Source organism: Hyperolius riggenbachi, chromosome 1 (assembly GCF_040937935.1).
Source record: "Hyperolius riggenbachi isolate aHypRig1 chromosome 1, aHypRig1.pri, whole genome shotgun sequence".
In the NCBI taxonomy this organism is placed as follows: Eukaryota; Metazoa; Chordata; class Amphibia; order Anura; family Hyperoliidae; genus Hyperolius; species Hyperolius riggenbachi.
This window is the reverse complement of record NC_090646.1, coordinates 195633581-195649465: the sequence shown is the minus strand read 5'-3', so window position 1 is coordinate 195649465 and position 15885 is coordinate 195633581. Positions and strand designations below refer to the sequence as shown.

Below are 15885 nucleotides of genomic sequence, written 5' to 3'. Positions count from 1 at the left end.
CCGGGGAAAAAGAGCCTTCCCTTTTTGGTTTCTATTTGGAATCCACTTCTTTTTAGGTGGGATCTTTGCCTCAGGTTCCTTGTTGCCGCTGCGAGCTGGGCCCCTGTACTGAAAAGCTCTCTTTTTGGTCGGAAAATTTTTCTTATAATCTGAGGTTCTCTCTAGCGTCTGGTCTAGCTTTGAACCAAATAACAGTTCACCTTCACAGGGCAAACCACACAACTTGGAGCGAGACGAATTGTCCCCCTGCCATGTTTTTACCCATATACCTCTCCTTGCCGAGTTGACAAGGGCAGTTGTTCTGGCCGTTAATTTAACCGTATCATCCGCTGCATCAGTTAAGTAATTAGTAGCGTTAAACAAATCTGGAAAGTCCTCTAAAATTTCTTCTCTGGGCACCCCCGAAGCTATCTTAGACTGAGTCTGCGTGAGCCAAGCTTTAAGGGATCGTCCCACTGCCGTGGATGCCACTGCTGGTTTAAATGTTAAAGATGCTGACTCCCAAGCTCTACGCAACAGATTGTCCATCTTTTTATCAATGGGGTCTTTTAAATTCCCAAAGTTCTCAAACTGCAAATCGGATTTTCTCGACACCCTTGAAAACGACGGGTCCAGTTTGGGAACCGGACCCCAGAATTTTTGATCTTCCGGACTGAAAGGATAACGACGAGAAAGAGACTTGGGCCAAAATGCCCTCCTTTCAGGGTCATCCCACTCCTTCCCAATCATTGACTTTAGAGAGGAATGGACTGGGATGAAACAATTCTGGGGTTCCGCCAAACTCACGTACATCTGATCCAAGGGGGTCAAAGATTTCCGCTCCACTGTTATCCCCATAGTATTCTGCATTGCCGACAACAAGTCTTTCATTAAGTTGGGTGCGAAAGCAAACTTCTGAGTAACCTCTGGGTTTTCCTCCTCCTCCCCAGAAATCTCCTCCAAAGATGAAATCTCTCCTTCCTCTCCAGATAAATCTGAATCCCCTGATTCATTATCCTTTCTTTTACGTTTAGCTGCAACTTGATGAGGTGAAGCCTCTAACTGACTGTGCCCCTCAATCACCGGGGCTGGTAAGGGAGCAGGCACAGTATCAGCAGCAGAAGTAGAAGGAACTGTAGATTCCGCCATTGCTGAATCCTTTATCTCTTTAATGGCCGAGGCCATCTCAGACCGCATCCATCCCATCAAGTCCTTAAATACCACTGGGGATTCCTCCTTTACCACCTTCTCTCTACAAGACTGGCACAGTTTCTTCGTAGAGGAAGAATAGAAGCGAGAGTTGCACATAACACAGCGTTTCTCAGTTCTACCAGAAGATTGTCCCCCTTGACCTTGCTGAGACACAGCCTTGTCTTTGTCTTTATCACCTTTTGGGGCTTTAGGCTAAAAAGAAATAAAGACAGACTGTCAGCCTTACAAGGTGGACCTATGATTACAAATCAACTCCCTCAAAGTCTGAAAAATTACAGCTCACCAGAGAGGGGATAGCGCCAGACTCCGCAGAAGTCAGAGGAGAAGGGCCTACAGCGTCCTCCATGATCACCGACAGCAATGGTGATCGTGGCTAACATTCCCATATATATACCCCTGTTAATTACCTGCAGCTGAAGTCAATCTTAACACCGCCGCGGCCCCTGCCGCTATGCCGTCAGCTGACTCGTCATGCGGGACGCATGCGCATGACGTCACTTCCACCCGGAACTTCCGGTTTCGCGCTCCTGCCGCCATAAAGCTTCCGCATCTCTAGGAGAAGCCTCCTCCACGCTGTGCGCTGGACCAGCTGAGTCCCCTGCTCAGCCTTACTATGCCCGCGCTGCACGCTGCACTCGCCGCCTGACGTAGTAGCACCTGGAGACCTCTCAAAGCGTCCCGTCCGGGACAGGAAAAACAACTGAATACCTTTTGTGAGTAACATCTTTATATACTACTCCTGCCTGCCTGTTATGCAAATTTGTATCTTATAGCTTCCTGTCCAAAGTTTGGGAGGGAGACAAGTCTCATAGGAGGGGTGCTGTCAGGAGGACGTTCTGGGAAAAAGAAAATGGGCAGATTAAAGTGTAGAGTTCTTTTGATTTCTGCTTGATGGAGAACACCTGCAGTTGGCCGACACATTCACTATATGGCCAAAAGAATTGTAACGCCTGCTTAGGCAAACATATAAGAACTATAATTACATCTCATTCTTCTTACATAATAATATGCTAATTTAGTTTGGAGTTGACCATGCCTTTGCAGCTATAAAAGCTTCAACGCTTTTAGAAAGGCTTTTCACAAGGTTAGGACTATGTTTATGGGGATTTTGACTATTCTTCCAAAAGAACATTAGTGAGGCCTGGTTCACATTCTCCATTTTTTTTCTTCCCAATGGTATTCGGTCATGTTTAGGTCAGGGCTCTGTGCAAGTCAGTCAAGTCCCTCCCCATAAATACTTGTGATTCATGGCTTTATAGGCCTTGCTTTGTGCACTGATGCACAGTCATGTTGGTACAGGTAGGAACCATCCCCAAACTGTTCCCACACGGTTGGAAGCATGAAATTATCTTGGACTCCTGAAGCGTTCAGAGGTGCCAAACCTAACCACTCCACATCATAATCCAACTCCCTAACAAATGTTTAAACTTGATTCAATACAGGCAGGCAAATGGTTTTCTTGGCAGCTGCCATACCCAGACTTATCCATTTGATTATCAGACAATAACTCCAGAGAACACATCCCCACTGCTCTAGAGTCCAGTAAGCTTCACACCACTGCATCCAACGCTTTGCTTCACACTTGGTGATGCAAGGCTTGGATGCAGCTGCTTGGGCATGGTGTCCATTCCATGAAGTCCTCCATACACTGTTAGTGACATAATCTGAAGGACATGCAAAGTTTGGATATCTGAGATGTGCACAGCAGTATGCACTGACCCCATTCCATGACTTGGCTTACCAATTAGTGGTGGAGTTGCTACTGTTCCTTCTTGTTTCCACTTTGCTGTAATACAATTAAGGGTGCATACAAATCCAATTTTGATTCTCCAAACATGGAGCAATTTACCAATTATATCACCTCCATGTAGCATGAGTCTACAGAGTTTAAATACTATGAACAGACTGTGCAGGTAAGCTCTCATACTACATGGAAGTGGTAAAATTGGCCAGCCAGATGTAGATGTGTGTACAAGGCTTTACAGTTGACTGTGGACTATTTAATGGAGAGGCAGTTTTATGAATAGACATATTGCACACATGCCACGCTATCAGACCACCCAGCTTGAATTCACTAAGCTCCTGAGGGCAAGCAACTTTTTCACAAGATGTTTGTAGAAGTAGTCTGCATGTCTAGGTTCTTGATTTTACAAATCTATGGCCACTGAAGGGATTAGAACACCTGAATTCAATGATTTGAAATGATATCCCAATACGGTTGCTTGTGTAAGAACATTGTGACTGGAACTGGTGTATCAAAATGCCCCAATGTCAACTTTACAGGCACACATTCAGGCATAAAGTACACTTAATCTCCCTAGTGGTATGGATTTTAGGGTCTAAAAGTGGTGCAATTTTTTTCAGATCCTAAAAACATGAAAAAAATTATGCTGCTAGAGAGATTTGCAGCAGCCTAGCACTTACCTCCCTGGGATCCAGCGCTTCAATTCTCCCTCCATCCTCCGAGTGGCGCTGCTTCCCTCTAGTGAGATTGCCACCTGTCGTCATGACGACAACTGCAATCTCACCAAAGGTATGCAGAGCATCAGAGGACAGTAAGGAGAATGGCTGCCGGCGTCTGAATCCCGGCGGAGGCAGGTTGAAACACCCGCTGCACACTATACTCTGCATTTGTCTCCCAGCGGCTACCACGAGTCAGCTATGGGGTTACCGGTAGGGAGGTTAATAACCTGTCTCCAACCAACTCTTTAGTGTCTATATATAGTTATTCAGCTTGACTTTGATATAACTCAATGGCTTCTGTGTATACCACTCAACTATCTCTGCTGGGAACTGTCATCTTACATAATGTAATATTAAGTTCACTCTGCAAGCATCACACTGCTATTTTATACTGCACAGCTATATCTTTAATGCCCCCCCCCCCACCCCCCTCCTTTCTCTTCAATCTCCTGTATTCAGAAATTGGAAAAACAATCAGCAGTTTGGAGACTAAAAGGACTACTGAAGTGAGAGAGGGATATGGCTGCCATATTTATTTCCTTTTAAGCAATACCAGTTGCCTGGCAGCCCTACTGATCCTCTGCCTCTAATACTTTTTTTGCTGGTGTTATTCAGACACTAATGCAGCCTAACAGATCAGCAGGGCTGCCAGGCAACTGTTATTGTTTAAAAGGAAATAAATATTCAGCCTCCATAGTCTTCTTACTTCAGTTGTCCTTTAAAGAGACACTTAAGTCTCTTTTTCCCGTTTTTCCACTTGGCTCACCTTTATCTTTATGAGCCAAGCAGAATTGACACATTCTGTGTAAAAAAAAAAAATGAGTGGTTTATCCCCCTGAAATAGGCAGGAAAAATCCTACGACTTTCCTGGTCACAGATTTTGTTGCCCTGCAGTGACAGGAGGAGGCAGAGCTGTTTGCAGGAGCGTTGCCTCTTGGTGTGTTGCTCCCTGCCTCTCCCCGCCCCTCTATTCATTCAACTCTAATTATGCTGCCCCCTCATGCTCCTACTGTGCTGTGAGACTCCAGGAAGAGAGCTGTGAGTCATAGCTGCAGAGGAAGAGGAGAGAGACATGTGCTGAGCTTGACACTGTGTACAAAATCCTAAGGTAAAGAAGTACACAGGGGAATATATTGGATGTGCAGTTGTGGTCTCTCCTGTGTTATAATGAGGAGTCTTGTGTATTCATTAGGAAACATATTATAGTAGAAAACTATTTATACATTCCCTAATTTAAAGAAATATATGTTTAGCCATGCAATTACAAATTGTTATTGTGTGTGGGGGAAGGGTGGAAGCACCTCATTACAATAAATTGTCCAGGCTAGAGCTGCGACCCGGAAACAGGAAGAGGGGCCGCGGCCATTTTAATCAGGAAGTGATGCATTTAAAATGATATAAAATAAGAACTAAAGAGCTGAGAGCAGCGGTAATGGGGCGGCAGCATTCTAAAAGTAATTGCTGCAGAGTAATGTATCTTTTTTTTTTTTTTTTTTTTTTTTTTAATAATTTTGCTTAAAGAGGAACTCCAGTGAAAATAATTTAATAAAAAAAGTGCTTCATTTTTACAATAATTATGTATAAATGATTTAGTCAGTGTTTGCTCATTGTAAAATCTTTCCTCTCCCAGATTCACATTCTGACATTTATTACATGGTGACATTGTTACTGTGGGCAAGTTATGTAGCCGTTTCTAGCTGCTCTGGCTGTTACAGACAGCTTTAAACAGCCATTTCCTGTCTGTGAACATTGTTACATTGTGGCAGTTTGCCCAGAGTACCGCGGTATTCAGAGCTTCTTGTGGGAGGGGTTTCAGCACAAAATTAGTCACACAGCGCCCCCTGATGGTCTGTTTGTGAAAATCATTCTATTTCTCATGTAAAAGGGGGTATCAGCTACTGATTGGGATAAAGTTCAATTCTTGGTTGGAGTTTCTCTTTAAGACTCCCTTTAAGTGCTGGTGGAGTGTTGTTCTACTGCTCAGTGACCTACAGCTCAGTGACTGAGAAGGCTGCTTCAGAAAATGAGCAACTGGAGAGAGATGGTTAGGGTGAGGATAACTCTATAGTACTTCGTGTTTGAAGATGGGAAGCAGGCAAATAAATAAAAGAGTAGACAGGCTTTAACTACATTTAGCTTCAGAGGCAGTTATAGTTATGGAACCATTGCTTTACTCTGGCAATAAAATAAGTTCAAGCTGCAACTCTTATAGTGACACTGTAGAATACATATCACACACTACAATCCAAAAGGATTTAATTTATCATATACAAGACCGCAAGGCACATACTTAACTTTTTCGCATTTATACACAGCATATGTACTTCCCTGAAATAGATTTTTTAAAAATTCTGAAACAATTTAGAAATACTATAAAGTTAGCATATTTCTGGTTAAAAAAAAAAACAAAACTTTTCATGCAAACTTCTTAAAAAGTGATTTCACAGATTATATACATACATCTGCCAATGCTTGCATGATGCCTTAGTGTATTTGGGGGAGGCTGGAGGAGAATGGAGGGGGGGGGGGGGAGGTTCAAGAAAAAAAATAAATATATATATATATATATATATATATATATACCCTGAACTAGAAGAATACAATGAAGACTGTTATTGCTTCTGGCATTGGATGCACCATAAAGCTTTCAATACACTGGGAAACCAACACACACACTCACTCCCCCCCCCCCCCAAAAAAAAAAACAACAAAGTGTTAAAATGAATACTTTCGCTGGTAAAGTCAGGGTATGGAAGGGAAAAATCCCACCTGTATACATTACCGCACTGTTACTATAGATGACAGTGCTATAATATACAGCTTTGTTTTCTTAGCCAATTGACATCATTAGGGCAAGCAAACATTTGTGTATATGAAATCCCACACAATTATCCTTGTAAAAATAAATAAGAAGCTTCCTATGAATTATTTAGGAATATTTTTTCTTGAAGAAAATGTGATATGTCAACATGTAGATACTGGACTACACAGTCAAAATGGCCAGTGTGGTTTAGTCATCAGTGCAGGTTTGGACAGTATATAGTTTTTTTTTGTTGTTGTTGTGGTTTTCTTTAAAAGACAAGTCTGCCGATTGTGCTGAATCCTCCTTCTCCTCCACCACCGCTTGGACCGCAGCTTCCTGGAGGATCGTTGTCATCAAACCCATTGGGCCGAAAAGAGCAGGAAGCAGATGCTGCTTGTAGGGCTCTGGCGCGGGCATTCAGTTCTTGCTCCTGAGAAAAGAAAAACACTATTACAGGGAATCTGCATTTATACTCATTTTCTTTCAGGAGTTGTACAGTCCAATGAATAAGTACATTCAGAAGCTCACGTTTTAACACTCTTCTTACAGATGTCATCACAGTGACAACTACTATTGGTGAATGTTTAACCAATAGCAATTTTTTTTTGTAGATATCGGCCCACGATATACCACAGATCGACCAACACTTTTTTTTTTTTAATGAACTTTTTTATTTTTAGGTACCAGAAGCCACACAAGAAACAGTAAAGGGCTTTTCCATAGCCATTCCAAAAGACAGAAGAGATAACACAATAGTGTTCCCTTTGAACCAGCTCAGCAGTTTATTGTCCGATTGACAAATCAGTGCAATTGAATAGTGTGTTGCAAGAACTAGAATCCCAATGCACTCAATGTAAACACTAAATGTGTTTAAAAATAATTGTTGTTGCAGTTGGCAAATTGCATGCATTTAATCCTTTAAAAGGAATCAGGCATTTTTCAAAAAACAAAACAGAAAACTTTACTCACCTAGGGGCTTTCTCCAGCCCCTTGCAACAGACTGTCCCACGCAGACCGCTCCGCTCTCCGCTGCTGTCCAGGGCTCCCCGCAGGGTGCCTGCGCAGTAAGCCGCTTACAACATGGGCTTGTTTGACAGCGGCGGTTCGCGCAGGTGCAGACGACCTCGGGGTCGGCCTCTGCACCGCGCACGGAGACCGGGATGGCGGCGGAGAGCGAAGTGGTTGGCATGGGACAGTCGGCTGCAAGGGGCTGGAGAAAGCCCCAGGTGAGTAAAGCTTTTTTATTTTATTTGCCTGATAACTCCTTTAAGTCAAATCTGCATGGTCACTCTCACTGTTGACCAGGATGGCAGCAAAAAGATCAAACTTTTTGGGAGAAAAAAAATAAAAAATGAACCATAAAATTACAAATACCGTATTTTTCAGAATATAAGATGCACTTTTCTCTCCCAAAAGTGGGGAGAAAAAGTCACTGGGTCTTATAGTTTGAATATAGGGAGTCCCCGACTTCTGAGCGCCCACCAATACAAACCACCGACCCACCGAAATGTCAGGGACTGTATTTGTCCTGTGTCCTCCTCCGCTCCCCTCATGCAGAGTGCACAGTGCAATGGAAGCCGATCACGTATCTCACTGAGGGTGCCCACATTGATCAGCGGCCTCTCCTCTCCCTCACTTTTCCCCAAGTGTAGGTAGTGTGTAATAAAGCAATCAGGAAAAAAACAGCACTAGGAGAACAGTGAGAGAGAGGAGAATCCACTGATCGCCGTGGGCACCCTCGGTTCAGCAGGTGGTGGGTGAGTACACAAGAGACTAAGGAGGACAAGGGGGCAAGGAGGACTCAAGCAGGCACAGAGGAAGACACGGGGACAAATGGGAGACAAGGGGGCACGAAGGAGGACACACAGGGAGACAAAGGAGGACACTGGGACAAACAAGGACAAAAAGGGGGGGGGGGCGAAAGAGGAGACACGGGGGGGACAAACGAGGACATGGGGGGACAAAAAGGGGGATAAATGAGGACACAGAGGATACCGAAGGATGACATGGTGACACAAAGGGGCAAGGCAGAGGACATAAGGACAAACGAGGACACTAAGGGGGATGAAGGAAGACAGGGGACAAACGAAGACGCAGAAGGACACAAAGTGACATGGCAGAGGACATTAAGGGACACAGGACTACACAAACGAGCACGGAGGATGACCCATATGGTAGAAGTGGACACATGGTGGGCAAGAGGAAGATGCAAAGGGGGTGGGGGGGGGAGAGGCACAATGGGGACAAAAAAAAAATGTACGTAATAATTGGAGGGGGGGGGGGGGGGAACAAGAACATCCACGAGATGCCCCTACATCATGGACACGCCAGGTTTAGTATACTTTTTCCCCTGTTTCTTGTCCTCTAAATCTAGATGCGTCTTATGGTCAGAATAATTTTTTATAGTCTGTAAATAAAAATGTTGTATTTTTATTCAAGACCCAATCCAATGAAACCGCAGTTACTACACCTTCTGCAGCACTGTACGGAGTATATAGTCTTGTCACTTAAAGCAACCATGGGAAAAAAAAAAAAAAAAACTAAAAGAAAGAAAGAGTCTCACAGAGCCTGGTCTCCTATCCATCTCCTCATTCCTCTGTCCCCTGTTCAAAATTTGGGCCTGTTCGGGACTCCATGGAAGGCTTCGGAAGCCATCGGAAACGTGAGAGCTTCCGAAGACGGGTGCATCCATACAGTGCAAGCGCGGTATGGATCATCTCATCTTCGGAAATACTCAGGAACGTGAGTACTTACGAAGACTGCTCATGAACTAGTACCGGGAAAGCTCTATGGGATCTCACTTTAGGGTTGCTTTGCCTCAAAAGAGGAATAGTTTTCAACACCACCGGGAATTTCAGTGTCAACAGGGTGAGCCATCATTTGGCTGACACTGTTCCTAACTCACTGGTGGCACTCAAGTATGCGGCTTTAAAGTGTATCTGAGATGGGGGGGGGGGGGGGGGGGGGAGGGGATGAATAATAATAAAACAAAATTGTACATACCTGGGGCTCCCTTGCTGTCATCCTGCGCCACCTGGATCCTCCGCAATTTGACCCCGAAAGTCCTATAGTCGATGCCAGTCAGCACAGATGCAGTCCGGCCGCGCGTGCTCCCCCATTGTACAGCCAAGGCGCAGAATGGTCCCGTAACGGGAGTGCTCATTAGGCCGTGCATGCACAGTACGCTCCAGACCGGTGGACTTTGCGGCCGAATTTTGGAGGACCCAGGCTGTACAGGAGGATGATGAGGGAGCAATCAGCCTGGAGGAAGATGTATGTATATATATATTTTTTTTTAAATACCTCCGTCTCAGGCCCTCAGAGGGGCTAACAAATTAGTCAGAATTTACCTTTAAGAGAGATGTGTTCTGTGTTGTAGCTACCAAAGTCATACCTGTAAATAGAGCTTGTTATCCTTTGTGATGGCATCCATCAGCTCCTTCTGAAGTGGTGGTTCTCCATTTACCCACAGTCCATGGACTGAACCAGATTGCACATTATTGACATCACCACAGTGATGCTTTTTATATATCAGCACATAAGCCGTATCCTTTGGAAATCGATTGGTGATATTTAAAACAGACTGAAATGAAGTAAAAGTCACTCTGCTGTCGTTAAAAAGAAACCATTCCTTTGTTATCTCATTATATGTCTCATTTCCAACAACAGAGTTAGAAGTCTCTTTACCCACAAGCTGAGCAGGGTAGGATTTGTCATTGTAAACATATCTTGATGCACTAGTGACATTTCTGGCATAGGAATAGTAATGGCCACTTTCTGAAGAAGTGCCAGAATGAACCACAATGGAGCTTAGAACATAAGGTACAAGTTGTGGGCAGCACAGGTCTTCAATACTGGATGGTTTTAGCTTTTTAGCCAGGTTCTCACTGACATCTGGAACATCAACATCTAGAGTCCTATCTTCAGGAAAAGCCACCGAGGTAGATCTTTCTACTGGCAACTCCAGTGCCAGTGGTATGGACACATTATCCAGGATTTTACGTCTCACATGACATTTGGGATCATATGAAAACCTTAACAGAGTTAAAATGAGGTATTCTGGCTCTTCTATTATTTGCATAGTCTTTTCAGCATTCTGGAGGGAAGCACATTTTTCACAATGATAACAATTTTCCCCATCAAGGATTTCTGGAGCTAGAAAATAGCTTAACAAGTCTGTAACAGAGAGTGTTTTATCCTTAGCAGCATTGCTACCCATGTCACTGTCAGACTGATTACATGTCGACTGATCCATAGTGGTGTTAGTACTGGACTGAAGATCAGCAACAGAGGATTGTAGATTAGTGGATTCCCCACCGCCATCCTGTACTGTAGGAAGAAGAATGCTATAATTGTCTACAGATGGAACAACATCAATCTCTATGCAGTCATCATCCTTCTCCTTTGGAGAGCACATCATACTTTGTGCAGATTTATCAGCTGATGGACAAAAGGCTAGAGAAAGATCGGTGAAGGCTTCCATCTTCTGAGAAGTACTCCTGCAGTTCAGGCAACAAATGGTAGTCTGGATCTTTCCTCCAAACATACTCTCTATTAGGGTTTTCTCTTCATGACCCCAGCTTGTGCTCTGAATCTGGGGAATGACTTCTGTTCCCACAGATGACGATGGCTGAACAGCACCATCAGTAACCAATGAATTAGCAGGAGTTGTTAAGGACAACATTTTAAAGGTCTTCTCTTCTTCATGCAGCCTAAAAGTCAATCAACAAAATGTATGAATGGTCTGTACAAAAGAGTCACCCCATGATCTTTATGCATGACAAATGGCTGTATGTTAGTCAGAGCTTCACCAGTGAAGACCTGTTTAAAGGAATCAGGCGGCAAAAAAACCCAAGTTTTACTTACCTGGGGCTTCTACCAGCCTAATGCAGCAAATCCTGTGCCCTCGTAGTCACTCACTGCTGCTCCGGTCCCCCGCCGCCAGCTTATTTAGTTTTTGCCGACCTCGGGGTCAGCAGGCCGCATTGCGTACATTTTTATGCATTCCCGCTAGTGCAGGAACATTAACATTAAACATTTTTTTGCGTTAGCGGTGCAACGCTAATAAATTTTAGCATTAGTGGTGCAATGCGAAAATTAGCATTGCACTGCTAATGTGAAAAATAACATGAAAAATGTATGCATTAATGTTCCTGCACTAACGGCAATGCATAAAACTGTACGCAATGCGGCTCGCCGACCTCGAGGTCAGCAAAAACTAAACTAGCTGGCGGTGGGGGACTGGAGCAGCAGTGAGTGACTACGAGGGCACAGGATGGCTGCATGGGGCTGGTAGAAGCCCCAGGTAAGTAAAACTTTTTTTTTTTTTTTGCCTGACGATTCCTTTCATTTAGGAAGATTTATTATGTATAAAGTGTATCTCTGTTTTTATACATGATATGTCAATGGCATATTTGTTAAAAATTTCAAATTCCAATCAAAAAAAAATATTGAAAACTAATTTAGGAAGACAGGCCAACAGCAAAAGTGATTGTAACCGTTTCTTTCCCTTTTAATAATTAAAGTAAAATCTATTATAATCGTTATTCAGGGCTATCACACTTGACTACAGCACTGAAAATGTTCTGTCAAGTCTTAACTTAAAAAAAAAAAAAAAAAGTTCCAGTTAAGTAACTTGACGTATTATACACAGACAACTTTTTTCTAATTTTGGTTCTGTATATTACCACAATACATTTTAAATGAAACAACTCAGATGCAGCTGAAGTGCAGACTTTCAGCTTTAAAAGGGAACCTGAGGTGAAGAGGGATGTGGAGGCTGCCATATTTATTTCCTTGTAAACTATGCAAGTTGCTTGGCAGCCCTGTTGATCTTCTGGCATAAGTAGCGTCTGAGTCAAAACCCCAGAACAAGCATATGGTTAATCCAGTAAAACCTGAGAGTCAGCCAAGTCAGAGTACCCGATCTGCTTGTTCAGGGTGTATGGCTAAAAGTATTACAGACACAGGATTAGGAGGACCCCAGGCAACTGGTATGGTTTAAAAGGAAATAAATATGGCAGCCGTCATATCCCTCTCACCTCAGGTGTCCTTTAAAGGGAACCTAAACTTAGAAGGATGTGGCTTTTTCCTTTTAAAATACTACCAGTTGCCTGACTCTCCTGCTAATCCTGTGTCTCTAATACTTTCAGCCTCAGCCCCTCAACAAGCATGCAGATCAGGTGCTCTGACTGACGTCAGACTGGATTAGCTGAATGCTTGTTTCGGGTGTGTGATCCAGCCACTACTGCAGCTAGAGATCAGCAGGACTGCCAGGCAACTGGTATTGTTTAAAGGGAAACATCCAGATCACTCTCAGTTAAGGTTCCCTTTAAAGTAAACCTGAAATGGTAGGGAAAAAAAAAATTATATACATACCTGGGTTTCCTCCAGCCCCCTCCAGGCTTCTTGCTTCCTCAACGTGCTACTGCACTGTCTGGATAGTCTACAATTGGCCACAGAAAGTCCTCCAGTCCGGGTGTACTACGCCGACTGACCCCAAATGGAGGATTTTCCGGGGCAAATTATGGACTATCCAGACAGCGCAGAGGGATGGCGAGAGAGCGATTGGCCTCGTGGGGGATGGCGGAAGCAACTATGTATATTCCCCCCCCCCCATCTCAGGTGCCCTTTAATTCAGTGGGGAGAACAAAACGATTGCATAAAAATGTGAGGCAACTAAAGCATGTTTGTCATTCCATATGGTGGACACTACAGCACATGCATTTCAAGAACTGTAACTATTAAAGCTTTTAAGCAGTTAGCTCCAGACTAAGAATACTGCTAAAATTCGTGTAACCATTTCATGCCTGGATCTATCTGCCATAATGGCCAATCTGATTTCTGTGCCCTGAGAACACTCCCTTACCTGTCTAAAAGAAATCGGAGGTACTCAGAGCAGTCTTGTTGAGATCGTGGGGTGAACCAGGATGGTCTAGAAGCTTCAAAGAAAACCTGAGGTGCATAAGCTTCACGCTGTGTAAAGAATAATAAGGTTATGGGGATACTAATATTCCCTCTTATTAAAAAGAATGGTAACTACTGATAAAAGTACCTGAGTGTGTGCCAAGAAGGCAAAGAGATGCTGAAGTTTCTTCACGAGTAAATTACATCCATTCAAATTCAGAGACAGAACATGCCTTCTGAAACTGAACACAGAACCAGGTTACAAAAATGTGAAATGATAAATCATGATTAACTGCTAAACTGCATGTAAAACCAAACTTCGCTTTCAGTGAAAACGGCTACAAACTTAACTGTGCTCTGTAAGACTTTTAGCAAGTTTATACTAGTAAAAACGCGCTGCCGTCCCGCCGACATCCTTCATAGTAACAGCGTCCTCTTCTTAGTTACAGTGCCCCCTTCTGTGTGACGAGTGGCGGGGTCACACATGATGTCAGGCGCACGCACGCCACTCATCACACAGAAGGGAGCACTGTAACTTAGAAGAGGACGCCGTTACTATGGAGGAGGTCGGCGGGGAGGCAGCGCGTGTTTACCGCAAGGCTGCAGTCTGCATACGAGACTGCAGCGAAGAGGAGCTGGCGGCTGGGACACCCAAGCGGGGGATCCTGAATGGGAAGGCTGGATGACCCCCAGATGATGGCTGCTGGGAGCTTCGGATGACCCTCTGATGGTGACAGGAGGAGGAGAGGATTGCAGCGGCAGGATCCGGTAAGTAGGTTATGGGGCCAAAACACCGTACCTTTAGAATATAAGACGGACCCAAATTTTCCCACCAGTTTTGGGGAAGAAAAAGTGCGTCTAAGGTAAGTTAGGGGCCAAATTATCAAGATTTAACAGGGAAGAGTCTCTGGTTTGCACCCTAAAACAAAGTGCAATACCTAAATGTGGCCACTGCAGTGGTGTGCTCCTCGGCATGGGCATTGTGCTTTAAAGAGAACCCGAGGTGGGATTTAATTATGTTAGTGGGGCACAGAGGCTGGTTGTGCACACTAACACCAGCCACTGTTGCCCCATGGTGTGCCTCCAGGACCCCCCTGCGCACCGCTATACCCCCCGCAGTGCTAGCGACACACAGCGTGTCGCCAGCACGTTTACCTATGCCTGTGTTAGCACCGCTCCCCCGCCTCCTCCGTATCGTCGCTACCCGCCCGCGTCACTTCCCTCCAATCAGCGGGAGGGAAGTGACGCGGGCGGGTAGCGCCGATACGGAGGAGACGGGGGAGCGGCGCTAACAGACAGGCATAGGTAAACATTGTGCTGGCGACACACTGTGTGTCGCTAGCACTGCGGGGGGTATAGCGGTGCGCAGGGGGGTCCTGGAAGCACAACATAGGGCAACAGTGGCTGGTGTTAGTGTGCACAACCAGCCTCTGTGCCCCACTAACATAATTAAATCCCACCTCGGGTTATCTTTAAAGAGAATCTGTACTCTAATATTCTTACAATAAAAAGCATACCATTCTATTCATTATTTTCTCCTGTGCCCCTCTGTGCTGTTTCTGCCACTCTCTGCTCCAATCCTGGCTTGTAATTAACAGTTTTAGGCAGTGTTTACAAACAAACTAACCAGCTTCTAATAGGCTCAGCTAAGCATAGTGTGTGAGTCATTCAGAGTGTGCAGGGGGCCTGCAGAGGGTGTGTATCGCTTCTACCAATCACAAGCAGCCCTGCACATTCCACACAATCAAGCCTTAGCCCGACAAACAGGACAGAGGAAAGATACATTGATTTATTACAGAGACAGTGCAGTTAGGAAAGACTGCAGTAAGCCAGAGCAGATTAGAACAGGCATAGGAGCTTATAGGATAGAAGAACTAAGGCTGAAAAATTTGTTACAGAGTCTCTTTAAGGAGGAAATGGAGAGAACCAACCGGTGCTTTGAACTTTAATTCATAAATATGCTCACAGTATACCGGATGTTACAATTACAGGGAACATTGCAGCAAGCCAACCTATTCCTGTCTGAAAATTTGACTCCAGCCAAAACTCCATTTTTAAGGAGTGCTCAGAGGTCAATGCACAGAGGCATGTCTGTCCAGCATGCATACATCTCTAAGCTTACCTAAGGTAGCTTTGTCTTGGATCAGGTGTGCTTTAAATATTCTCTTAATAAATTAGGTGACAGCTGACTAATAATGAACTGGACATATTAATAACCACCCTTCCAAACCCAATTAGTACTGTGCAAAGTTCCGGTTACGTTCAAGGAAATTTTCATGCTCATTGTAGAGCGAGAGAAACAACTTTCAGCAAATTTCAGTGTTCCTGTTTGCAAACACACTTGCACCCTCTGGTGGTAGGAGGGAACAGAAGAAAGACGACATCAGTTTTCATCACTGCTAAGCCAAAAAGGAGTAGACAGACCAATGAAACCAGGTACTGGATCTAGTTATTATATTATATGTTGCCATTCCCTATAAAAGACTGACTGTAGAAGGGAAACTGAACTTTTAGCTTATTAA

General features: G+C 44.2%; 1 protein-coding gene across 1 annotated transcript in view; it reads right to left on the bottom strand.

Annotated features, from left to right (window-relative positions):
* Positions 1 to 6575: 6575 nt before the first annotated feature.
* The window catches only part of USP38 (ubiquitin specific peptidase 38), a 40162-nt gene continuing 30852 nt past the window's right edge, over positions 6576 to 15885 (bottom strand). Inside the window, exons 8-11 of the mRNA XM_068279526.1 lie at positions 13512 to 13605; positions 13326 to 13432; positions 9852 to 11169; positions 6576 to 6887 (exon numbers count right to left, since the gene is read on the bottom strand). Of these exons, the coding sequence (XP_068135627.1) occupies positions 6726 to 6887; positions 9852 to 11169; positions 13326 to 13432; positions 13512 to 13605 (1681 nt within the window). The 3' untranslated portion in view covers positions 6576 to 6725. The remainder of the gene's footprint in view (positions 6888 to 9851; positions 11170 to 13325; positions 13433 to 13511; positions 13606 to 15885) is intronic.